Source organism: Microdochium trichocladiopsis (assembly GCF_020744255.1).
Source record: "Microdochium trichocladiopsis strain MPI-CAGE-CH-0230 chromosome Unknown B0I36scaffold_8, whole genome shotgun sequence".
In the NCBI taxonomy this organism is placed as follows: domain Eukaryota; kingdom Fungi; phylum Ascomycota; class Sordariomycetes; order Xylariales; family Microdochiaceae; genus Microdochium; species Microdochium trichocladiopsis.
Genome location: NW_025763551.1, coordinates 144692 through 168925, shown reverse-complemented (window position 1 = coordinate 168925; position 24234 = coordinate 144692). Strand labels below are relative to the sequence as shown.

General features: G+C 59.4%; 10 protein-coding genes across 10 annotated transcripts; 6 read left to right on the top strand and 4 right to left on the bottom strand.

Moving 5' to 3' along the window:
- Positions 1-834: 834 nt before the first annotated feature.
- B0I36DRAFT_293333 (uncharacterized protein) lies at positions 835-2720 on the bottom strand (the record flags this gene model as incomplete). Its single annotated transcript, XM_046151797.1, has 3 exons — positions 835-1092; positions 1248-1385; positions 1440-2720. 3 exons carry the CDS (start codon positions 2718-2720, stop codon positions 835-837), a joined length of 1677 nt encoding a protein of 558 aa, XP_046008920.1.
- Positions 2721-3123: 403 nt separating this feature from the next.
- Positions 3124-6087, bottom strand: B0I36DRAFT_365376 (glycosyl hydrolase family 3 N terminal domain-containing protein; the record flags this gene model as incomplete). Its single annotated transcript, XM_046159122.1, has 4 exons — positions 3124-3747; positions 3854-5168; positions 5296-5902; positions 5991-6087. The coding sequence occupies 4 exons, from the start codon at positions 6085-6087 to the stop codon at positions 3124-3126; spliced, it is 2643 nt and encodes an 880-aa protein (XP_046008919.1).
- Positions 6088-6939: 852 nt separating this feature from the next.
- B0I36DRAFT_375791 (general substrate transporter) lies at positions 6940-8723 on the top strand (the record flags this gene model as incomplete). The annotated part of the gene is made up of 4 exons (XM_046160398.1): positions 6940-7084; positions 7160-8231; positions 8342-8654; positions 8682-8723. 4 exons carry the CDS (start codon positions 6940-6942, stop codon positions 8721-8723), a joined length of 1572 nt encoding a protein of 523 aa, XP_046008918.1.
- An 829-nt stretch (positions 8724-9552) lies between these two features.
- Positions 9553-11062, bottom strand: B0I36DRAFT_328940 (NADH-ubiquinone oxidoreductase B18 subunit-domain-containing protein). Its single transcript, XM_046154651.1, has 3 exons — positions 10600-11062; positions 10220-10344; positions 9553-10072 (listed from the first exon to the last, which is right to left on the bottom strand). The coding sequence occupies exons 1-3, from the start codon at positions 10634-10636 to the stop codon at positions 9968-9970; spliced, it is 267 nt and encodes an 88-aa protein (XP_046008917.1). The 5' UTR covers positions 10637-11062; the 3' UTR covers positions 9553-9967.
- On the bottom strand, positions 10720-11365 carry B0I36DRAFT_148201 (uncharacterized protein). Its single transcript, XM_046148475.1, has one exon. It carries the CDS (start codon positions 11256-11258, stop codon positions 10803-10805), a length of 456 nt encoding a protein of 151 aa, XP_046008916.1. The 5' UTR covers positions 11259-11365; the 3' UTR covers positions 10720-10802.
- Positions 11366-12315: 950 nt separating this feature from the next.
- B0I36DRAFT_351680 (serine carboxypeptidase S28) lies at positions 12316-14089 on the top strand (the record flags this gene model as incomplete). Its single annotated transcript, XM_046157032.1, has 3 exons — positions 12316-12536; positions 12603-13580; positions 13651-14089. The coding sequence occupies 3 exons, from the start codon at positions 12316-12318 to the stop codon at positions 14087-14089; spliced, it is 1638 nt and encodes a 545-aa protein (XP_046008915.1).
- Positions 14090-14971: 882 nt separating this feature from the next.
- Positions 14972-16207, top strand: B0I36DRAFT_248560 (putative methyltransferase-domain-containing protein; the record flags this gene model as incomplete). The annotated part of the gene is made up of 2 exons (XM_046150398.1): positions 14972-15211; positions 15374-16207. 2 exons carry the CDS (start codon positions 14972-14974, stop codon positions 16205-16207), a joined length of 1074 nt encoding a protein of 357 aa, XP_046008914.1.
- Positions 16208-16541: 334 nt separating this feature from the next.
- B0I36DRAFT_328934 (40S ribosomal protein S24) lies at positions 16542-18003 on the top strand. The gene is made up of 3 exons (XM_046154650.1): positions 16542-16750; positions 17251-17498; positions 17615-18003. Exons 1-3 carry the CDS (start codon positions 16668-16670, stop codon positions 17692-17694), a joined length of 411 nt encoding a protein of 136 aa, XP_046008913.1. The 5' UTR covers positions 16542-16667; the 3' UTR covers positions 17695-18003.
- Positions 18004-19463: 1460 nt separating this feature from the next.
- Positions 19464-20794, top strand: B0I36DRAFT_248641 (uncharacterized protein; the record flags this gene model as incomplete). Its single annotated transcript, XM_046150404.1, has 3 exons — positions 19464-20099; positions 20186-20582; positions 20691-20794. 3 exons carry the CDS (start codon positions 19464-19466, stop codon positions 20792-20794), a joined length of 1137 nt encoding a protein of 378 aa, XP_046008912.1.
- Positions 20795-21788: 994 nt separating this feature from the next.
- On the top strand, positions 21789-23404 carry B0I36DRAFT_248951 (uncharacterized protein; the record flags this gene model as incomplete). Its single annotated transcript, XM_046150428.1, has 3 exons — positions 21789-22444; positions 22514-22877; positions 22937-23404. The coding sequence occupies 3 exons, from the start codon at positions 21789-21791 to the stop codon at positions 23402-23404; spliced, it is 1488 nt and encodes a 495-aa protein (XP_046008911.1).
- Positions 23405-24234: the final 830 nt, after the last annotated feature.

Below are 24234 nucleotides of genomic sequence, written 5' to 3'. Positions count from 1 at the left end.
TCGGGCCGGATGCGTAAGGCCGGCTCTGCTGCAGCATCATCACAATCGCGGATGAACAAGAAAACGAATTCAACGAGTTCTTCGCTTGGCGCCGGGTCGTCCGCACCCATATCGCCAGTCAAGCGTCACACCCGCCTTTCGGCGTCTCAGGGGGACAAGGAAAACGTGGTCGTACTGGATTCCCAGCAGCAGCACTCGCCGCCGGCGTCTGCGCCTGTGCAGTCTGCCTTCAGCGCGTTGAAGAAGGGCAGGAAGATTGGCGGTGGCGGGAGCAGCAGTAGCACTGCAAAGAGGAGCTGGAGCGGTACTGGCGCTGCTGCTGCTGCTGCTGCTGCTTCGAGGTTCTAGGGGCTCTTCTTTGGTGGTGGCGGTCCGGCAGCCTCAGAGCTGTCCTGAGTCATGAAGGGGTATTGTGGTGATAGAACGGAATATGGACATAGGGACCTGGGCGGGCGCAGAGATGGATACACACAAGGTTATGCATTATGCAGCATAGACTTTGTATACCACGATGAACTTTGGCCTCGCTGGCTTGTCAAACGATCCGGAGTAGGGAGGCTGTTTTGTGTGTAAGCGAGAGAGAGAGAGTGTGTGTGTGTGTATAAGATGCCCTTATGCGAATGTGTGAACGTACGTACGTATCTTGTCAGAACCATTGCTCACTCTGTTGTAACCCTCTCTCTCACCTTTGGCGCCATTGACGACGTTGTTGTTGTTATCGTTGTTGTTGTTGTTGTCGAAACAGAAGGAGAAGAATACGCCACCGCGATGGATGACCTGCTGCTGCTGCTGCTGCTGCTGCTGCTACTGCTGTTGTTATTATCTTTCCCATTGTTACTGCCCACTGCCGCCATCATCGCCATCATCGCCATCATCGTGGTGGCGGCCGGGGCGGCAGCGACTGGTGTCCACCCAGCTCTGCAGGCTGAGCGAGCTTGGGGTCTCGCTGACGTCGAGGCGCGACAGGAGGCTGGACAGGTCACGCAGGTGCTCTGCAGCGCGGCGGTCGCGGCGGTCGTCGTCATCGTCGTGCGAGGCATTGTCAAAGGGGTAGGCGAGGAGCGTGGAGGCGACGTCACGGATCTTGTAGACCTGTATGTGTGGTTTTGTTGATATTTTGATGGTCAGCATGTGAAGTTGGACTTTGATTGGCGGTGGGAGAAAAAAAAAAAAAAAAAAAAAAAAAAAAAGGAGATACACAAAGTCGTGACAAGTACCGGAGGGAATAAATGAATAGGAAAACTGACTAGTGAGAGCCCGTTGGCCTCGAGACCCGAGAAGGAGATGGAATGGACCGTGTGCAGGAGCTGCCGACAAATGTCCTCGCGCTCGTCCCACGAGACGTGGCCCGTTGTCGCGATGACGGGCTGCTGCTGCTGCTGCTGCTGCGGGGACGACGAGAGGTGCGTTTTCTGCTCGTCGGTGGCGATGGCGAGGACGAGGGCATCGATCTGGTCGAGCAGCGCGCTCTGGAGCCACAGGTGGGTGACGTGGATGTTGGCGCGGATGGACTCGCGCTGGATGGTGCTGGTGGCCATGCTGTCATTGTCGTGGTGGTGGTGGTGGTGGTGGTGGTAGGGCGGCGCGTACGTGGGCACAACCGTGTCGAGCATGTGCTTCAGGCGGCGGTGTTGCTCTCTCAACTCTGCGAGGCGTGACCGAGGCGAGGCCTGCGCTTGGGCTTGACAACAACAGGCTGGCGCGGCCGCGACTGGTGCAAAGCCCAGAGCAGCCGAGAAGACGCGCGAGTGGATGTTGAAGCCTGCGGCCAGCGAGGCAGCCGAGACGTCGGCGGGGCAGGGGAGGAAGCCGCGCGGGGTGATGAAGTGGTCGTCGAGCGGGGCGGGGATGAGGTCGTCGAGGTTGACGGCCCCGAGGAGGACGGGGTCGAGGAAGGTGAGGCGCTCTCTGCGGAGGTTGTGGGCCTCGTGGACGTAGCCGTAGAACATGAGCCAGAAGGCCTTTTTGCGGAGCTGGGCCTCTACAGGGTCGAGGCCGCGGTAGGCGGGCGGGTGGTGGACCTCGAGGAGGCGCAGGAGCTGCATGGCCTCGACCTCGAGCATGCGCCAGAGGTTGATGTTGCCGGCCTGGTGGAAGGCGATGCCCAGGAGGTAGCTGCTCGCCCACCGGGCGTGGCTGACGGTGTCAAAGTAGTGCGTGTCGCGCCGGAACCCCAGGTGCAGCCGGTAGCAGTGGCCGGCCACCTCGGCCCGCGTCCGGAACGGCAGCGGCGCCGTCGGGTGCTCGCGGTACGCCCCCAGCCGCGACGGCAGCAGCGCCACCGTCGCTGCGCACAGCGACACGGCCAGCGCCAGCAAGTCGCCGTCGTCGGCGTCGCGCCCGCGGTCGACGGCGGCCGTGAACGACGGCAGGTGCACCACCGGCAGCAACGGGTAGATGTACCTGACGTAGTCGTCGACCAGGACGCGCACTAGCTCGCGAGGGCAGAGAATGTCGGTGGCATACGTCGTCGTGCTGCTGGACGTGTCTGGCAACCGCCACGCGAGGAGCCGCTGATGATTCTGGTCATGGTCCGTCTTGCGCTTGGGTCCCCGCGTCCGGAGCGGCAGGAGAAACGTGCAGCGGGAGCCTGCACGCTCGCAGTTGTGGCACCGGCCGGTGGTGGTCTGCGCCAAGGTCAAGAGGACGCACCGGCGCTTGCGCTGCCGACACGCATCGCAGGCCTGCCGCGCGGGTCTGGGGCTGCCGGTGGTTGCCATCGCCAGAGAGAGCGAGGACGCTGCTGGAGGGGTGGATGGGCTGCGGGCCACCTGCGGATGTCGTTCTCTGGTTCTGTGCGGTCCTGGTGCTGGTTGGGTGAATTTGGCCATCACGGCCCGGCCGGGGCAGGAGGTTACAGCGGCGACCGCCCGCCCGGGTAGTATCCGGAGCGGCTCGGGACAAAACAGCGGGGCACAGGCCGGCAGTGACCCGAGTCTTGTGGGTCCGCCATCCGGACTCTGGGTAGGTAGATACGTACCTAGGTATCTAGCTACGTAGGTACACGGGCGGCTGCTAATTACTGAGTTTACCTGCTGCCCCTCCTGATCCTTGTTGTTGACCATGTCTCAACATGTCTACGTCTCGACTGCATCTTGGCCCTGTGCCTGCCTACGACCTCTTTCACGGCTTGATACCCGTCCAGTGCCTCGTCCTGCCCACCCTCAAGGCTGCCTCCAGCGGCGTATCCGCGCTGCTCGTCCCCACCAGCACCTTGTACTCGCCCGCCTCGCTGCACCACTGGCTCCGCCCTTCGTCCCAGTAGCTCGTGGCCAGCACCGTATCGAGCTCGATCGAGACGCTCCGCCTCTGTCCGGCTTCCAGGTAGACCTTGTGCACCGCCTTGAGCTCCTTGACCGGCCGGCCTACCGAGCTCGCCGCCGGTGGCGCGACATAGACCTGCACAACCTCGGCGCCCCCACGTGAGCCCGTGTTGGAGATCTGCAGCGTGATCCTCGTCACCCCCGCCGCCGCCGCCGCCGTCGACGTCTCACTGCTGCTGCTGCTGTTGCTCCCCCCAGCCTCCTCTTGCTGCTGGTCCACGACGACCAGATCCTGCAGCGCGAACGTCGAGTACGAAAGCCCATGGCCAAAAGGGAACAGGGGCGAGGTCTTGGTCTTGTCGTAGTACCGGTACCCGACGTACACGTCCTCGCCGTACAGCACGCGCCCGGCCTCGCTACGGAAGTTGACGTATGCCGGGTTGTCCTCGACGCGGCGGGGGAACGTCAGGGGCAGCTTACCACTCTATAATGGTGATTGGAAGAAGACAATTAGCGTTGGCATAGTTTATCCTCAAAAAATGGAAAAAAGAAGAAAAAAGAAAGAAAGAAAGGGGAGGTATCCCTCTTACCGGATTCACGTCACCAAACAAAACATCTGCGATGGCGTTACCAGTCTCGTTCCCGCCATACCACGCCTGGCAGACGGCATTAGCCTGGTCGATCCACGGCATGCCCACCGGGGTGCCGGACTGGATGACGACGGCCGTGTTTGGGTTGGCGGCCAAGACGGCGGCGACGAGGGCGTCCGTCTGCGCCGTCATGCCCATATCCGTGCGGTCGACGCCCTCGGACTCAAGCTCGCCGTTGAGCCCAACTACCAGGACGACCTGGTCGACCTGCGCAGCTAGGGCCGCCGCCTCAGCGATGGCCCGGGCCGGGTCCGCGATGCGGCGAGCCGCGCCGAACCGCAGCCCTCCGTGCTGCCCTCCGACGGGCGGCACCGAGGGGAGCTTGCTCGTCTTGCTGCACCCCCATTCAACCCGGACGCGGTAGTCCCTGCCAGCTACGAGCGCCTTACTACCCGTCTCCTCGACGGTACCCGCGCCGAAGAGCGTCGTCCCGGGCTTCTGGTTCTCGACATTGCTCACCACCAGCTCGTCGTCGACGTACAGCCGACCGGTACCCTCGACCCCGAGCCCGAAATCGTATACCCCGCTCTCGGCGGGCGTGAAGGTGCCCTCGGCCTGGCAGTACCACACGGGCGCCAGGTCCGGGTGCTCGTAGTCGAGGAAGAAGCAGTTCGAGTCGGTTAGCACGCGCTCGTCCACGGGTCTTCTGCCCACCACGGTCGGGGGCTCGTTATAGGCCCGCCACGTGAACCCGCGCTGTCCGCCGCCCTCGCCGCCACCCTTGCCGCCGCCCTCGCCGCCCGTGCCGGTCCGCAGCTGGTCGCCAAGCAGCGGGAGCAGCCGGTGGTCGCTCGAGCCCTGCGCGAACCGCGGCTCCTGGCCCAGCTTGGCTGCGATGCCCTCGTAGGGGGACACGCTGTAGTAGGGTAACAGCGAGGCGCTCCCGCCGCCGCAGAAGCGAGCGGTCTTGGCGTTGGGCCCGATGACGGCCGTCGTCTTGCCGCCCTTGGAGAAGGGCAGCACCCGGTTGTCGTCGTTCTTGAGGAGCACGATCGACTCGGAGGCCGCGCGGCGCAGCAGCGCCCGGTCCTCGGCGCGGTTGAGCTGCTCCTCGGGCGCGTTCTCGGGCACCCGGGCGGCCGCCGAGTAGTTGATGAGGCCGAGGACGTTGCGCACCCGGTCATCAAGCTGGCCCACGGTGACCTTGTTGGACATGACGGCGTGGGACAGCACGGCGCCTCGCCACCGCGCCGGGCCGGGCATCTCCAGATCAAGACCGGCCTGGATCGCTCCCGTCGTGCTATAGGTGCCCCACCTGTTCCCAGTGCAGGGGGAAAAAAACCCCAACTTGTGAGTGACGGCTGCTTATAGAGAGAGAGAGAGAGAGAGAGAGAAAAGAGAAAAGGCAAGGAGACAACAACCGAAAGAAAAGAATAGCTCACCAGTCACTCATTACGAGCCCGTCATACTTCCACTCGTCTCGCAGAATGTCCTGTAGCAGCCCCTTGCTCTCAGAGACGTGCGTGCCGTTGACCTTGTTATAGGCCGTCATGATCGCCCGGGGGTCCCCGATGGAGATGGCGAGCATGAATGGCAGGAGGTATATCTCGCGCAGGGCCCGGGGCGTGACGAGGACATTGACGGCCATGCGCTCGTGCTCCATGTCGTTGCAGACAAAGTGCTTCAGGGTGGCCGCCACCTTCTCCTGCTGGAGGCCCCGCGCATAGTGGCCGGCCAGCAGGCCAGACAGGACCGGGTCTTCTGAAAAGGACTCGAAGCCGCGGCCGCCCAGCGGGCCTCTCTGGATATTCAAAGTCGGCCCAAGCACGGCCACCGCACCCTTTGCCTTTGCTTCCTGGCCCTGGAGCTGGCCGAGCTTGGCCAACAGATCCGGGTCAAAGGTGGCGCCGAGGGCGGTCCCGCAGGGCAGACATGAGGACGGGACGCCGTCGAAGATCTTGGTGCCGCGGACCCCGTTTGGTCCATCTGAGACGCGAATGGATGGTATGCCGCGGAGGGGAAGTGGCGTGGTATGCCACATGTCCCTGCCTATACTCCGGGCGGTTAGCCCAAGGTCTCGTGGTCATCGTCGGGACGAGGCATGCACAGTGAAGGCCAGGGCCAGGACGTGATTTACCTGTAAGGAGAGCCACCTTCTCCTCGACCGTCAACTGGGCCAGGAGCTCGTCGACATCCAGCAGGCCCGCAGGGACGTCGCTCAGGAATGGGGACATGACGGCGGCCGTGTGATCAAGAGGGACGGGGAGGGGAATGCAAAGACGGCCAGGCTTGCAACTCGAGCCGCGTCCGGGTTGATAAGGGAGGAGGGAGGAAGCGCCATCGGAGCCCGTATCTCTCTGGTGTTTCTCTCTATATCTTGGTGTTGACACTGCCGTGATAGCCTCGCGCTGACATGGCTCGCGCTGGCGAGCATGTCATCTGGACCCACGACTCGTCAAGGCCACGCTAGTCCCATCTGGGCAACTGGCCGCCGCCAGCGGCGAATTATATCCATGACTGATTCGATGGGTATTACCCCATTCGGCCAGCTTTCTCCGCCAGATACTCCGCCAGCCACGGCTGAGGTGTCGGGCTTGGGTCTCGGCCCTCGCTCTCCCGTGCAACTGATAAGTCTGCAGTTTAGTTTGGCAGACAGCTCTGTCTCAGGGAGCCTCCCCATTGGCCTAGAAAGCACCCAGTCTAGATTTGAGTCCCGTGGTCGCGAGAGCCCAGCCCTAGGCCCGAGTATCACTTGACGAAACTGTGTCGACGGCCTCACCCCAGACTTATCTCTCTCGCTCTCTCTCTCTCGTGGGGCCACGACCTGCCTCCGGTGATAGGCTTGACCTGGAATCGGTATCTCCCACGGGCTCCCCGGATACCACTGCCCAGGTTCAACCCCAGCCCCGCGCTCCCCATACAGATATGCCCCCTTAGTGCGTCGCTCCAACGATCCAGGCAAAACTTGTATAAAGCCAAGGCAGGCTCCATGGACCACCAGGTGTCTCTGGTCTCGTGCATCCCATCATCATCCGCTCGGTACTGCTCTAGAATATCTGAACTTTTACCTTCGCATTTCCAACACCATGGGCACCAGCGACGTTCGGTCCATGGCAGATGATACCGTGGCCCACCAGTTGGCCACGGTGCTGCCTTCTGATGGACGACCGTGGTATCGAAAGGGCCATCTCGTGCGCCTCAACGTCCACGTCTTATCCCTCATTATGCTGTGTAAGCCTTTTGCTATGATGGCGAGCCCCCCTACTAGAATTGGTTGCCCAAAGCTGACACGTTGGATTGTGGCAGGCTCCGCCAACGGTTACGATGGTACCTTGATGAACGGCCTCCAAGCGCTGCCGCGGTGGAACGAGTTCATGGGTATGCCGGCGGGCGCGTGGCTCGGTTTCATCAACGCAGTCTATTGGATCTCCAATGGCGTGTCCTTCGCCGCCTCCGCCTGGATCTCAAACAAATATGGCCGCAAGCCTGGCATCTACATTGGATACGTGTTCCTCGTTGCCGGTATCATCCTCCAGACCGCGGCAAACAACGAGGGCGCCTTTATTGCCGCCCGTGCCCTGGTCGGTTCGGCGTCTGGGTGGTACACCAGTGGCGCCCCTATCCTAATCAACGAGATTGCTTTTCCCACTCATCGGCCTATTGCGGCAGCCTGTTATCAATGTGGCTTCTACCTCGGCAGCTTGATCTCTGCATGGGTCACCTTTGCAACCAGGGATTACGGTACCTCGTGGGACTGGCGTCTTCCATCTCTCCTCCAGATTCTGCTCCCAGCGCTCGCCCTGCCCGGCATCATCATGGCCCCCGAGTCTCCCAGGTGGCTTGCCTCTGTGGACCGCGTCGAGGACGCGAAACAATTTATTCTTGAGCACCACGCCGGCGGCGACATCGACTCGCCCCTCGTCAGCTTCGAGACGGAAGAAATCATCAACACCATCAAGGCAGAGCAGGAAGCCTATGCTAGCACAAGCTATGCCGACCTGGTTAAGACAAAGGGCAACAGGTGGCGGCTGCTCATCTCCGTCACTCTGGGCATCTTCAGCCAGTGGAGCGGCAACGGCGTTGTCTCGTACTACCTCGCTCTCGTCCTGCAGACGGTAGGGATCACCAGCGTTACGCACCAGACGCTCATCTCTGCGCTACTCCAGGTGTGGAACCTGATCTGGGCAGTCGCGGCGTCGGTCTCTGTCGAGAGGCTGGGACGCCGGCCGCTGTTCCTCAGCTCCGCCGTTATTATGCTCGTCAGCTATATTGTTATCACGGGCCTATCGGGGTCCTTTGCAAATACTGGCAACGCCCCCGTCGGCATTGCCGTCATCCCTTTTCTCTTCATCTTCTTCCTGGGTTATGACATTGCTCTGTAAGTTCCTCCTCCTCCTCCTCCTCCTCCTCCTCCTCTTCCTCTTCTCCCTCTCGCTCTCTCTGTCCTGTCGCGGTACGGAGCAAAAGTAGCTTACACACTCATCCCAGCACCCCTCTCGTCGTCTCGTACCCGGTCGAGATCTGGCCCTACCGCCTCCGCTCCCGGGGCTTTACCGCCTCGTGGGTCTCGGGCATCTGCGCCGCCGTCTTCAACATGTTTGTCAACCCGATCGCCCTGCAGAGCATCGGCTGGAAGTACTACTTTGTCTTCATCGTCTTCCTCGTCGCCTTCCTCCTGACGGCCTACTTCTGCTACCCGGAGACCCGCGGCCGCACCCTCGAGCAGATGGCCTTCATCTTTGATGGCGACGACGCCGCCGCCGCCGCCGAACTGCTGCCCGCAGAGAGCAAGACCGGCTCGGTGGGGACGACGGCGGCGGCCGTGGAGGTTCCCGAGGAGGAGAAGCAGAAGCTGGAGAAGAGTGGTTGAGATGGAAGATCCTGGCGGTGCTGTCACCAAGGTCGTAGAAACGTGTGTGTGTGTGTGTGTTAGTGTGGTTCGTGTCCCGAAAAGGAAAGGTTGTGGGAGGCGCGGGAGGCAGGTATGCCGGGTCCAAGGGTTTTGCGATCAGGCACCGGAATGGGTTTTGCCCGCGAGTTTGCCAACTCTTGTTTCTTTTGTCTCTTGCGCAGAAAGACAAAAACAATGCAAGCCTGGGGAGATGACGTTATCCATAAACATACATGTTGCGATGAACTCTTGGCCCATAAACACACACCTGCGTCGTACGCGAAGCCAAAAAGTCTACGACGGGACCGAGTGTTCACTGTACAAGCCAAAAGTCCTACCGCAGATTGTCGTTTCTCAGACGGGTAACACCCAGGGTCATCCGTTGAGCGAGGTCTGCTTTTATACATCAACGGTCAATGGTGCTGTGGCGTGCTGCCGCCACACAGCGAGGTTCAATCGTCATCAGCGTCCCCTTAGACTCGCGCCCAGCGCCAGAAGACGCATGGTGACAACTGTATCCCGACGCAGCTGATAAATTCGTAGCAGCCGGCAGCGCCGGGCGTGCCGCCTCTCGTGCAGTCTTTGCTCAGGAATGGCAGATAAATCGGGCAAATGCGAAAAGGGAAGCGCTGGGTGACGTGGATGGCCGCAACAGCGGCAGCAGGATTGTGAGGAGCAGCTCAAGTGGTGCGAGGACTGCTGCCGCACCTGGCTGCTCCTCGTGTCTATTGATTACGAAACTTGTGAGAGGTGGTCCTGATCCCCAAATGACCAATTCTTCGGGAAATCGTGCCTCAGTGCATCGTGGCGTACACGGAAGGTCTGTGCATTGCAACTGTCCTACATCTTGGAACTGTGGATGGGTTCAGGAAGTGGACAAGCCCCAGTGCTTGCGGATGTCTCGAATGCTTGTTTCCTCAATTGGGTCCAATTCTTGGGTTGACTGAGGACGACGCCCAAAACTATGATGTATATGTACATTGGAGCATTCGTGTCCCACACTGCTCAAGGTGAACGGCATCCATCCCTCTCACTGCTGCGCCGCTGCCTTCTTGGCCTCCCCTTTTGCGACGCGCAGTTCTAGTTCGCGTTTTCGGGGGCCGCTGCTGCACGTCGCCCGTCCCTCCTTGACATACGCACAACTACTACGGCCATGCTCGTAGCAGTTTCCCATGCCTCGAATCGTATTCCTTCCGGTCTAGTGATTGTTCATGGTAATATGCTCAATTGCTCCGGGCGCCGCCCTTGGCTTCCCGCAGCTCGTTCATCTTGGCGACACGCTTCTTGAACTCGACGTATTGGCACTTTTCGTAGCTGTGGCGCTCGTCCTATTGTTCCCGGGGAGTAAAATTCCCCTATAGTCAGCATTTCTTTTGTGTCCTCTGGGACACCAACTTGCACCTCCGTCCCTTTCAGCTCTGCCAAGCCAACCACCCGACAAAGCTGTTTCGCATATGAAGAAGAATATAACGCACCTCGCACTTCCACGGCATGTAGTATGTGTCCTTGCGGCACCGGTTCAGCGGGATGAGCAGGTTGGCGCAGGTGTCGCGGTAGGCGATGGGCAGGCTGGCCTCGCGCATCTCCTCGCGGGTGGCGGCTGTAAATGGGCCAGAGGCCAGAATGTCAGCATGTGTCCCCTCCTTTGTGTGTAGCGATCCCCTTCATATATCCCGAGCCACCTTCAGGTAGGGTTGAGCTTGTCGAGCCGCTCGCTGGTGCACTGGCACTCGCCGGACCGGCGAGCGGCCGATCGTACGGCCATCGTGTGGCAGCACAGCTCTGTATCGATTTCCATGGCGCAGAGAGGCAAGCGAACTTGTGTTGGGGAGAGGGTATCACAGGGCGGACGTACGCGCAGGCGCCGAGTCGGAGCTTGAGAAGAGACCCATTGTGTATGTGTGTCGAATGTGCTGTTGGGAGATGGGTGTTCCGTCGAGGACAGCAGCAAGGCTGTGGAGGGCAGGCCTCGGTTGTTTGTGCTGTCGAGTGCTGCGGAGGCGGGGCACGGCCGGCGGATTGGGCGGATGTTGTCGACGACGGCGACGTCAGTGGGTGTCAATGCGATCGGGTCGTGATAGCTTCGTCTTTGACGTTGAGGCTTGATGCAGCGATTGGCGATGCCGTCGTTGAGCAGGTGCGGGACTGCATGGGCCAATCATGTGCTTGGGGATTGTGAGTGTGAGGTGGGAGGCTCCAGGATGGGGCTGGCAGGTGAGTGACAGCTGGTGGGTGGCCCTGGACTGCAGGTGTGGAGCACCTTTCCCAAGCTTCCAAAGTTCCAGCATCGCCGTCGTCCACTCCAAAGCCCACCGCCCACGCAACAATGAACAACACGCAGACAGCACTCGGGACAATGACAAGCCCGTTGGAGCATGGTGTGGCGTGCGACCTCCGGCCCGGAATGATTCGTTCACCACACCGACAGCACACACATTTTGCCTGCTGTGACCAAGACAAGCATTCAACCGTATTTACCGTGAACCTGGATGGCACCGCGCAATAAACAAGCATCCCAAGCTTTCTGCTAGCTCACCCACCCCAGCCAGCCTGGTCAAACCTCGTCCCAAAACTCAGAATTCTGCCTTCGTTAAAATTACAGGCACCCTGGTGGTAGCAGAACCTCCGCGATATCCGTCCGCCAGCGTTGGCAGCATGTTCAGCCGTGGTCAAACCAACCGAAGATCAAGGGCGACGACCCCCTTGCCACTATCATGGTAGCTGTGTGATGATACGTTCGAATGCTTCTCTGCGTCGGGCGATCGTTCCGGTTGCCAGCCATGGTGACATCGGACATGCCAAGTCAAGGATACGCCTCGTCTGCCTGCGCAGCTGCTTCCGCCTCGCATCCAGAAGAGAAACGAAACATCAGGGTCCGTTCCCGCGGCCATGGCCGATCATTGCCGCGCTGGCAGTGGCAATCCGCTGCGCTGCACGAAAAGAAGTGCATTGTCTAGGACAGAGACCACCTCGCAAGCTGGCATGACGCGCAACACAAGCATTGGCACCCCTGCACGCAAAAACACATCGACTGCCCGCCTTGGGAAGGCGTTCTCGCTATGGCGGCTGTCTGCTTGGGTTGACAATTTCCCCCGCAGGCCGGCAGTGGGCACTCCCTGAGCCTGAATTGGGTGGTGGTTGCACAACAGCGCGCGGTCGGTAAAAGGCTTGTCTACTCATGAGCCCGGCCAGGGCGCTGCGACCTTCCTCTTTGCGCAGCTGATAGGCGGTCCCAGGGCCCCGATTGGTCGTGCCCCAACTGCTTCTTGGGGCATAGGCTGCCCGGCGTACCCCTGGCCACTCCGCGCCGATCCGGCCACAGGGGTCCGCCGGGAGGGCACCTCTGCTGGCTGGATGCCCTCATCTCCGGCCAGCCATGTCGTTGACCGGTTATCGCGGTCGCCAGCCAGGGATCAGGGATCGTTCCCCTCTGCATTTAAATACCATGGCCGCCGTCCGTCGTCCAGGCGGTCTTGGCCTCTTCGGCTCTTCTTTGCCCAAGGCACCTCTTGAGTCAAGTCAGGGTTACCGGTAGTCTCATCGTGTCAAAAGACATCAGCTGCCAGTCAAGATGCGGTCGTCTCTCTTCCAGCTGGCCATCTCGGCCGCTGTCGGCATCCGATCGGCTTTGGCCATTGGACCTCCCCCGCCGCTGCCTCCTCCCGACAGGCTGGACGTCGCTGCGTTTCGCGCTCTCGCTGATCCCCAGTCGACCACCACAGGCCAGGGCACCTTTGATCAGTACATTGATCACAAGAATCCCAAGCTCGGCACCTTCCCCCAGACTTACTGGTAAGATTCATGGCACCACACCTCGATCTTTTTATACGAATTGCAGCTGACATCATTTGCCATCAGGTACAATGCCACTTACTGGAAGGGTCCCGGCTCACCCATCGTCGTCTTCACCCCTGGCGAGATTGCGGCTGCTGGCTACACTGGCTACCTGACCGATCAAAGACTGACGGGTATGCTCGCCAAGGAGGTGGGAGGTGCAGTCGTCATCGTCGAGCACCGCTACTGGGGTAGCAGTACCCCCTACGCGGTCCAGACTACCAAGAACCTCCAGTACTTGACTCTTGAGCAGGCCGTGCAGGATTTCGCACGAATCACGCGCGAGCTCAAGCTGCCCTTTGACACCAATGGCTCATCCAACTCGCCCAAGGCTCCGTGGATCTGGACTGGCGGTTCTTACTCGGGTGCCCTGGGTGCCTGGATCGAGAGCCTTGCCCCTGGCACCATGTGGGCCACACACTCCAGCAGTGGTCCCCTCGAGGCCATCTACGACTACTGGCAGTATTTTGTGCCCACGCAGCAGGGCATGCCGCAAAACTGCAGCAAGGACTTTTCGGCCATCATCGACCACGTCGACAACGTCCTGCTGCACGGCAGCCGCAAGGACAAGGCCGACCTGAAGGCCTTGTTCAACATCGAGGGCCTCGAGCACGCGGACGACATTGCCACTGCTATCTCTGCCCCCATCTGGGCCTGGCAGAGCATCCAGATGTACTCTGGCTACTCGGTCTTCTACCAGATGTGTGATGCCATTGAGGGGTTCGGCCAGAACACCTCGTCCATCTCGACCACATATCCCACTAACCAGGGTGTGGGTCTCAAGGCCGCTCTTCCCAACTATGCCGCATGGTATAAGAAGGCCTATCTCCCCGGCACCTGTGCCAGCTACGGCTACCCGGAGTGGTCGGATGAGAACAACGTCGAGTGCTTCAACACGTACAACGCCACGAGCCCCATGTACACCGACTACTCCGAGTCCAACTCCTTCTATCGCACCTGGGTGTGGATGACTTGCAATGACCCCTTCTTCTACTACCAGACGTGAGTTGACCTTTGTGATTTCTCCAAGCAGCAGTGTTGAGAATGCATGATACTAACACGGGTCTTATAGCGGCGCTCCCCGCAACCGCCCCTCCATCTTCTCCCGCGTCGTCGGTCCCGATTACTACCAGCGCCAGTGCCCGCTCTTCTTCCCGCGCGAGGGCAAGTACACTTACGGCTCGGCTATCGGCGACAGCGCTGCCAAGCTCAACGCACAGACCGGCGGGTGGAAGTTCACTGGCAAGAAGCGTCTCTTCCACGTCAACGGCGAGTTTGATCCGTGGCGTTCGGCCTCCGTGGCCAGCGAGTTCCGCCCCGGCGGTCCCTACAAGGGCAGCAAGAACACGCCCAGCATCCTCATCAAGGGCTCGCGCCACTGCAACGATCTGTCCAAGAGGAACGGCGACGCCAACAGCGACATTGCCGCTGCGCAGACGACGATTGTTGCGCAGATTGGTCAGTGGACGAAGGAGTTCTATGGTGCTCACGGCCGCCGGAGAACGGTTTAGAGTATATACTAGTCAGGCAATGTTCCCCCGAAGCAGCTTGAGAAATCCAGCAATCGGGGCATTCTGTGCTTAATACTATAATTTCTAGACTCAATCGGCTGAATCTTGTGATCATATGATTGGAGGCATGTGGGGGATTGTGGGGTTGAAGTGCACTTTCCACATTCTCAACCACCACCTTAAAAGTGCATGCTTGAAAAGAGTGTAAGGGAGCATCAAGATGTGAAAAAGGGGTTTGCACACAACTTTAAGCTTTGTGTCCGCGGGTCTAATAATCTTCTCATGGCCTCAACCTTGGCATTTTCCACTAAAGCAATTTATGCTCGTGCGTCATGCTCGTTTGATGGAGAGGTGGCGTGCCTCGACGCTGAGATGCAGCTTCGAGTCCTTGGCAACCCGGAAATCAGTGAATAAGAATGTGACTGGATTTATGGTCCCGTTGATGGTGTGTATTCATGGCGGGCTTGTTTGTCCTGTTATCTTGATTTCCATGTTTCCTGTGTTTCCCTTTTTAGTTTTTTAGTTTTATTTCTTTTTGTTTTATTTAATTTGGTTTCTTTTCTAGTTAACACCGTAACTTGTCTGGGAACGGCAACCAGCAGTCAGGGGTAATTCTCGAGCATTTTAGAACGAAAAGACCACTTGCTCCATGGTCATAGAATGCAATGTTTCTCTTCCAGTGCGCGATTACAGGTTGGGATCATGCACTGAGCTGAGGTTGTGTAAGTCGATATTGGAAGGGCTGGCAGCCAACCAACCCGGGAGTGCACCTTTCAGAATCAATCAATGTGGGGTAGGAGATCGCCCACCACGGCGGCACTCGTAGCACTCCAGCAACAGCACAGGAAAACGTCCTGCAACTCACCTCCCACATGCCAGACAATGACAGGCAGCCGCGGCGGTACCGAAGTGAGCCGCTTCTGCAGGCAGTGCCAGCAGCTAGAGGCGCATAAAGACCTCGACTGGCCCTCGGGGCAGGTGCTCAGGGATGACGAGGCGCAGAGGACACTGTATGATGCGCTGTGTGGAGGGACGCGGCCGCTGCCGCCGAGGTACCAGCTGCGGGTGCTGAAGGAGCTTGTAAGGATAATCGAGGAGGCGATTGAGGATTGGGATGTCCATGTAAGTCCATTTTCACGGCTTTCTTGCCCAGAGCTCCCTCCTTGTTTTGCGGGCTTCGGTCTGAGGCTCCTGAGAACCAATCACACCAGAAACGATCTTGTCTTGATCTGCTCTCCCAACAAACAGTGAGTGCATGGAGTGCGACGGGCTAATACACTGCAGGGCGTGTCGGACGACCTCATGGGTTGCCTCACGGAGCTCATGGCACAACCACTACCTGACGAGATGGTCGCTGTGCAGCAAAAGTCTTATGTCACTTATACGCTGTCCCTTTTGGACAATCTGTCTGGTCCAAACTCGCGGCCACAGATCACAATGCTGGAGTCGCGCAACCTCATCGCAGCAGGGGGTACCACGGGCTTGCGGACATGGGAGGCCGCGCTGCATCTAGGGCAATGGCTCTGTAGAGAGACCACTGCTCTCAACACTGGTGATCACGGCGAAAGCAACACCACACACAGCATCACCATCAAGGACAAGCGCATCCTCGAGCTCGGCGCAGGCACAGGCTACCTGGCGATACTGTGCGCCAAGTACCTCGGTGCCGCACAGGTTATTGCATCCGACGGCTCCGACGACGTGGTCGCCACGCTGCCAGACAACTTCTACCTCAACGGCCTGCAGGACGACGAGCGGCTCACCGCGTTGGACCTGAAATGGGGCCATGCGCTGCTGGGCACGGAGGAGGCCGAGTGGAACGGCGGCCGGCCGGTAGACGTGGTGCTCGGCGCGGACATCACCTACGACAAGAGCGTGATCCCCGCGCTGGTGAGCACGGTCGCGACGCTGTTTGGCAAGTTCCCGGGGGTGGTTGTCATCATTGCCGCGACGGAGAGGAATCGCGAGACGTTTGAGGCCTTCCTGGAGGTCTGCCAGAGGCGCAGGTTTGTCGTTGATGAGGTTGACGACTTTGACGTGCCCAGGCGGAGACACCAGGGCGGGCCATTCTATAGTGACAGCGTTCCCATCAGGATATGTAGGATATCAAAGACGTGATCCCATGAGGTGGTTTGCCGAGTCAAGTGTGGTGTGGTGTCGATCTTTGCTCACTTGCATGGAAAGGTGCCCAGGTGGAGCAGTCAGGTCTTGGATCTGCTGAGTCAGACGGATGAGCAGAGAGTCCACCTGGGTGTGGCTCGTGCTGCCTTCTCCGCCACAGCCACCAAATCGTGGCTGCGCTGCACACTGCCCGGCCGCACCTTCCTAGGGTTTGCCAATTCGCTAAAGCGGGCAGACCAACCACAGCCTCCGAGCCCCACAATTGCATTCCAATTTTCGCTTTGTGCGCACCGGCCCACTCGAGCCAGCCGGTGTGTGTGCGCGCGCCAGTGTCCCTCCTCGAACTGGTCCTCCCGCGAAAAAAGATATCGACGACTTCGAACTGCAGCCTTCCAAGTTCGACCATCCCGCCCATCTTCCCTCAACCCGCCCAGCGACAACGTCGACAACTGCGAAGATGGCTGACTCCGACGCCCCCGTCACCCTGCGAACTCGCAAGTTCATCCGCAACCCTCTCCTGGGCCGCAAGCAGATGGTCGTGTAGGTTCTTCCCGCTCGTCCCGTTTCCCGCAGAGTTTTGCCAGTCACCCATCGAAATCATGTCCTCCGTGTGCCGCCGACCATCGTCCGTCCATCGAGCGCCATGCGACGAAAGCAATCAGCAAAATTCCTGGACGAAAGGAAGGGACCCGACTGGCAATGAATCGACACCGAGTTCACAACTGTGGGATTGTTTGCGAATGTGGTTGCTCGAGGCGGCAAGTGATGAATCAAGAGGTTCATCGAGGACCACTTCGACCTTGAACAGAGGCACCATTGTGCGCGACATCGCCACCACTGCGGACCTACAATCATCGTTGTTTGTGTCAATGCCGTTCGACAACGGTCAATCCCACATCGCGCTCACTCCAGCTACTGAGATCATGCACCGCTGCGACCTGTCCCTGGCACCGGAGGACATGCATATCACACAGGCTTCTGCACGAGACACTGCCGAGAATCGCACGCAGAACTCTTGACGCTGACAATCGCCTCTACAGTGACATCCTGCACCCCAGCCGCCCCAACATCTCCAAGGACCAGCTCCGTGAGAAGTTGGCCACTCTCTACAAGGCCTCCAAGGACCAGGTCTCCGTCTTCGGTCTCCGCACACAGTTCGGTGGTGGCAAGACCACTGGCTTCGCCCTCATCTACGACTCCCCCGAGGCCCTGAAGAAGTTCGAGCCTCAGTACAGACTCATCCGGGTGGGATTCGCCACCAAGCCCGAGAGAGCGTCGAGACAACAGCGTACGTCTTATCCGTCGTCTATCCTGGAGGCTATCGCCGTCATCATTCTCAAGATGCGGCCTACCTCTATTTCCCCAACTCGCCACAGGTTACTGACATGGCACTTTTCAATACAGGCAAGCAGCGCAAGAACCGCCAGAAGACCCTGCGCGGCACGGCCAAGGTCAAGGGTGCCAAGGCCAAGAAGGAGAAATAAACGGATCATATTTTGGTGTCGGCTGGTTACTGCATTTCATCTGTATTTGCATGGAGTCTTTGCATGGATGGGTCTATCAACACAGAGTTCATCAACACAACCCATGCTGGAACCGGTGGGCTTTTCATGAAATGGGGACACTTTACGAGAGCTCGGCGTAGCTATCGCACCGCGTTAGGTAGTGACGGCGCGCAAAAACAAAAAACAAAAATTCATCTGGCAACGGGCAAACACCAAAGCGAGTATTTCGGGAGGGCGGCGTGGTGACTGTGACATGATGGCGTTTGGTGATTCGCGCTGACTGGACGTGACCAGAGCTGTCTTGATATCGTCCTCCCATTCTGAGCATGAGTATCGCAAGCATCCCCGTCGAGGGAGAACTGATGAGATGCCGGCTCGCGAACGACAAGGAAGGCGAGCCCAGCTGCGCCTTCCGCTCTCAGCTCCCACATCGTCTTCCCACATCGTCTTGTTGCTGCAAAACGCTCCTATTTTCGAGACCCCCGTCAATCCCAGCCTGTGTCACGCGGGCAGTCATCTCGAATCAGGGACATTTCAGTGCCCAATACCCGACCGAGGCAATCACCACGTCCGAGGCTCGAGCATGCTAACGCTTCCCCAACGTCACCTTACACCCAGCCACCGACTCTTGTATCCCCGTCACAAGCGTCGACAGATGCATAAAGGCGCATTCAAGTCGTCGTGCCATTCAGCACAGAATCTGGCATCAAGGTCGTGGCCTTGTGTCACGGCGCCAGGCCAACACAAGGCTGCTGTGGCTGGGTGAGGCAGCCGGCCAGACTACAGTTCTCAGGACGCACCACTTGCAGTCGTTGCGAAGTACAACATTCTCGACTTCGTCTTGCGTTCACGTGACGCTGACTCCCTGACCGCCTTCTGCGTCCTGGCAACTGTGCCCTGCGCTGCGCAGCTGCAAAGTGCGCACCCGCTGTCCTGTTGGCACCGCTGTCGTGACGATTGCAGCACCGCCACGTCTACATGGCTTCACGGCATTTGCACCTTCTCGAATCGAGCCGTGGCACAAGAGCCACGGCGGCTACTGGGGTGACACAAGGCAATAGCGCATTCCCAGCAGCTTGGTGTTGAACCACATAAGTACCTACTATGGTAGGTCAAGGCAATCTCGAGCCCGGGGCGGCACTGTTCCAATGACGATTTGTGACACCGAGAACACGAGATAGCAACAAAGCGAGCAACGCCCATATCGCTTGCCGGCTGGCCTTCCACGTGCTGCCCACACTAACAAGGTCCGAATGTGACACCGACAAATGGCGGGCTATTGAACCCAGAAGATGTCGCTGTCCGTCTTACGTTCTCCGGTCTGGAGTCGGTGAGTCCATAGTCCTTGCTCGTGGGTCATGCGAGTCATCATCCCCAATCACACATTTACGACTGCCTGTGTTTGTTTTCGTCAAAACTCGCAGCGTTAGCTGCAAGCATTCCGCTGTGATTGCGGTGTCGCACCAAGGTAATAGCTGGGAGAACCAACACTGCGGTCTCGAGGGCCTTAAAAGGGTTGTTCGCGCCATTTCCACAACAGCACTCTGCTTGGAGGACTCTATTTGAGCCTGCAAACGCGACCGGGTATCGCCTTGTTGCCATCAATCACTTCCGACATGATGCCTTCCACGCTACTGCTGCTGACCAGTGCGGCTCTGCTTGCAGCCTCGCCAGTCAGCAGCCACCGGAGAGCTACCCCAGAGGCCAAAGTCAGCCGAGCCCTCAGCCCAAGCGGCACTGTTCAGATGATGAGCTTCGAGGAGGCCCTCCAACTCGCTGCCCAGGATAAGCAGACAGCTCAGCACATAACGGCACATACCCCTGAGGGGAGTATTGCGAGCGGATCATCCATATCTATACTGAGCACGCCTCCGAACGCGACAGAGTCTGAGCCACACAGTAGTGATGATCTGGACGAGCAGGACGAAGAGAACACCGACCAGAATGATGATGGCAGACAAGGTGGCATCACGGACGGCATCTCCTGTTTAAACCCACGGATCCGTGTCGAGTGGCGCAACCTCGCCGACGAGGACAAGCGCTCGTACGTGCGGGCAGTGCGGTGCCTGATGGACAAGCCGGCCAAGTCGAACCAGATCCCACCTTCTGCGGGGAACAGCGTGTACGTGCAGCTGGCGTGGGTGCACGTGGTCATGGCACCTGTCGCGCACGGCACCGACCTGTTCCTGCCGTGGCACCGGTACTACATGCTGGTGTTTGAGCAGCTGCTGCGGGACGAGTGCGGATATCGAGGGCCGCTGCCGTGGTGGGATGAGACGCGGGATATGGGCAACTTTGCCGGCTCGGGCTTGTTTACGGACGAGTACTTTGGCGAGCTGCCAGAGATCAAAGATGGAGGAGTAGAGCCGTGTATCACGACTGGGGTAAGTTGGCTGAACCTCGGAGGATGTGGCAGATGATCTCATGACAGTGATTGGGGGCATGCTGACGCTCGGGGACCTGGGCCCAGGTATTTGCCAACACGACAATAGACATTGGCAGCCGCACCCAAAGCAACACCTCCAACAGCAGCAGCACAGCAAGCGAGTGCGTGACGCGAGGGGAGCACCGGGAGCTGACGGGCCAAGTGCACTGGGGCTGGGTCGAGCTGTGCGAGGGCATGACGCAGTACACCAACATGCGCGAGTGCGTGGAGCAGGGCCTGCACGCGTATGGGCACAACGGACTGGGCCGTGTCATGTCCCAGCCGGCGACGTCGGTGCGGGACGCCGTCTTCTTTGTCCATCATAGCATGGTGGACTGGCAGTGGAAGCGGTGGCACGACGGCGACCGCGAGGGACGGACGACGTTGGCAACGACGACGGCGATGTCGATGGACGGAGGAGCAGCAGCAGCACGGGGAGGGTGTGGCCGGGGTGGCCGCCGCCGCGGGAGCGAGAGCGGGACCGGCAGCGACGGGAACGGAGGAGGAGGCTGTGCGGTGGCGGCGGCGGCGGCCGGGGCGGGGCTGGAAGCAGAGACGGTGCTGTCGTCGCGGGGCTTGTACCCGGACCTGACGGTGGCCGACGTGCTCGACACGGAAAACTACCGCATCTGCTACCGGCACGACTACTCGTGAGGGTGGCTGGGTCCATGCAAAAAGGGTTTGAGACAGGCGGTACTGCGGTTAATTAATGGCACTCCTCGTTTGACTTGATCAACAAACAACACGACTCGATGCGTAGAGATTGATTTGGCCCCTGTGCCCTGCCCTGCCCCATCCGTCAGCTTCCAGGCTTGGGATCGGCAGGCCAGTGGCATTGTGCTGGGCAGCGACTCAAGCTTTTGCTGGGCACGGCTGTGGGGAGTGTGGGTGGGGCCACAGGGGAGCTTGTGAGTGGCTGGCAGCGGGCGGAACGAGAGCGAGAGCGACACCACACAGGGAGCTCCACCTTCAGGGCTGGAGGAGGACCCTGTCGCGCCGTCTTCCAGGGTTGTTTGCAGGCGGCGCGAGGGGCAGTGCCTCCTCCTCTTCACTGTCGAATCATCGCGGTCAGTGGACATTGGATCAGACAAAGATGAAATTAAGATTGAGGCTGTACCTGTGCAGGTGGTCTGTCTGCCTGGGACCCTGTCCCCTGGATGAAACACGCTTATGCTGCTGCCAACCAACAGCTCAGCATGAGCCCACTGCTCCTGTTGGTTGTGCCGACGTGCGTCATAGTAATCAGTCAATCGGTTGGCGGGGTTGGTGGTGTGCCTGCCTGCCTCGCGCCTGCCTCTGTCCATGCAAAGTGCCTGCTCAATGTTTGCTAGCACTGCAGATCAACAAGTGATACAAAAGGACGAGGAGCTGCTGCTGCTGATGCCCAGCCTCGAGTGCATGCATCCGTCTCTTGGCCCCAGAGCTTCTTCATCCTCCTCCTCCTCATCCTCCTCCTCATCCTCCTCCATATCCTTGTATATCCTCCCAACCGTCCCACCCCTCCTGCGTTACTTCATACGCTACATTTCAAGCTTCTTGCGGGCCAATCCTTGACAAGACTACAGCAGGCCAATCTGCTTGGCAATCCAGACCAATCGACCCTCACCAAGGACACCCAATTGACTTCCGCATTCACATTACTTCGACAATGCCTGGCAGAGGTGGCAGAGGCGGCAGAGGCGGCGGCTCCGGCGGGCGTGGCGGCATCGTGAGCTCCCTCTCGCGGGGCATTGCCAGTGGCATCGGTCTCGTCTCCGAGAGCATCAGCAGCAGCAAGGATAAGAAGGAGCACCAGCAGCAGCAGCAACAACAACAACCACAACAGCCATACTACCAGCCGTCATCATCGTCATCTGCACCCCCTCCGCCTTACAGCCGCACGCCCAGCCCCAACCCCGCGACCGCCGACTATGATTCCACAGACGAGCAGTGGCAGCTTGACGACGTCCAGCAGGAAGTCGCCCCGACCAGCCGCGAGGACTTCAGGACAGCTCTGAGCCGGCAGCCTCGCCCCACGGGCCCCATCGAACTGCCTGTCATCCTCCCCCAGCGGAGGCCCAAGGATCGCACACGCGGCTTCGTGAGGGGGTATGCACCCGTGCTTCAGAATGCCGACATTGACGAGAGCCTGTGGTTTGGCTTCCTCGACGAGCTGGAGAAGGCCAGCCACGGGTCGCCCTGGTTCCACACCATCAATGTCGCCGCCATGTCGGCCATGGCCCTGCCCATGGGCTGGTCTCAGCTTGTGGCAATCTCGGTTCACAAGATGGTCGGGTCGGCGCAGGAGATTGATGCCAGGAGGAAGTAAGTTTCTTCGAGACATGCACGGTTAAGGAGAGTACAGGACGCTAACCAGCATCCACCATGCAACAGGGGCAACACGTTCCTCAACGACATGAACAAGCAGCTCTTCATGCCCAGAGGGCTCTTCTGCCTCCTCATGACCTGGAAGCCGCAGCTCAAGGATACCAATCCTACCATTGATCTAAACGACACCATCTCGGGCGTCATCACCTCCGACAACCAAGGATTCGGCAACAGTCTGCGCAGCTCCGATGGCGAGACACGCGGTGACCTGCCTGTTCCCGAGGCTGCCCCACTCGTGTTCCCGGCCCTCGACCGCGCTCTCGAGAACCCGGAAGACCCCATTGGCAAGTCTTCGGGCTTCAAAGCCAAGTATCACAGCAAGATGGACTTCATCTCGGACTACTACGATCGTCGTGCACAGGCTACTTATGTGAGTCATTCCGAGGGCGCTTGTCCGGTCCCTGCGAGACATGCTAATCCCGTCCAAAGGCCGGCCAAAATCCCGACAGCCTCCTCGCCGGCCAGACTGCAGCTCCCGAGTTCTCGTCGAGATGGGCCGACCCAAACAGCGCTGCCAACAACGGCTATCTTTCTGGCGTACTGACTGGAGGCATGATCGATCGCTCCAGCGGCAAAATGGCACAGAAGCAGCAGCAGCGGCAGGAGCAGCACTCCGAGTCGTCAAGAGGTGGACGAGGCGGGCGCGGGGGACGCGGCGGTGGCCGTGGAGACAGCAGCGATGGCGGTCTGCTGGGTGCCCGACGGGACAAGAAGCCCGTCCAGGAAGACTGGTCGATGAGTAACGTCATGTCGTCGCCCCTCAAGAGCCTCGCCGCGGCGCCCCGAGCAGCTGCCAACGTGCTGGTGTCGAAGCCGCGGCAGGCGAGGAAGAAGGCGTTGAAGCCGGTGAGTTCTGATTGCATGCACAGAGTTGATGTACCTTGTGCAATTTGCTGATGTGAAGTTCGCAGGATGTCTTGTACCTGATGGTTGTCAACATGCCCTCGCAAGAGCTGATGAGTGAGTCGTTGCGATATGCATGAGAACGTGGTGCAGGAGGGCATATTAGCGACAACAGCAGATGCACAGGCGCAAACGGAGTCGGGTGTTCAACATTGGCGTTGGCAGTGACTCGACGAGGGTCGAAATGTGCCTTGTCTAGTTAGAGGCTTGGTAGTTTAGGACTGGGGTTCGTGTCTCTAGAGTGCCAGCAAAGCGAGTATTGATTACGACTGTATCATTGATTATCCGGCATTCCTGCCATGCAAGATCGTGATTGCGGATACCAGCTGACCAGACGGTGTGCGAGCTTGACATTACACGGAGAGGAGATTGAGTTATTGGGTGAGTGAGTGGCTGCCCAGGTCTGGTGAGTGACTGGACAATGGCGGAAGGTGCGCCGACTGGCTCCAAGAGCCTCTCGCCCCTTCCCAGCCTTTGTGTCGCAGTACCTACGTAACTTGTGCCGAGTACACGCCCATTACATTCTGTGGAGTTCGCCTGCCATCTGCCCGCCATGTATCTCAACTTGCAATGTACTGGACTCTGAGGTGCGCGGGGTCCTTCTGCACTCCATCGCCTTCCTCTGGGCTCCTCGAGCCAGCCTCATCATCATCTATAAATTCCCCCAACCGCCCTTCGTCCTCATCCGGGGCGAGGGCTTCCGAGCTCCCACGCCAATCTCGCGCACCCTACCCGCGGTCGTCGCTCCGGCAGCAGGGCCAATCGCCGGCCCCGAGCGATGCGATGCCCCGCCGACAATCATGGCCAGCCTGGCCCAGTCAGAC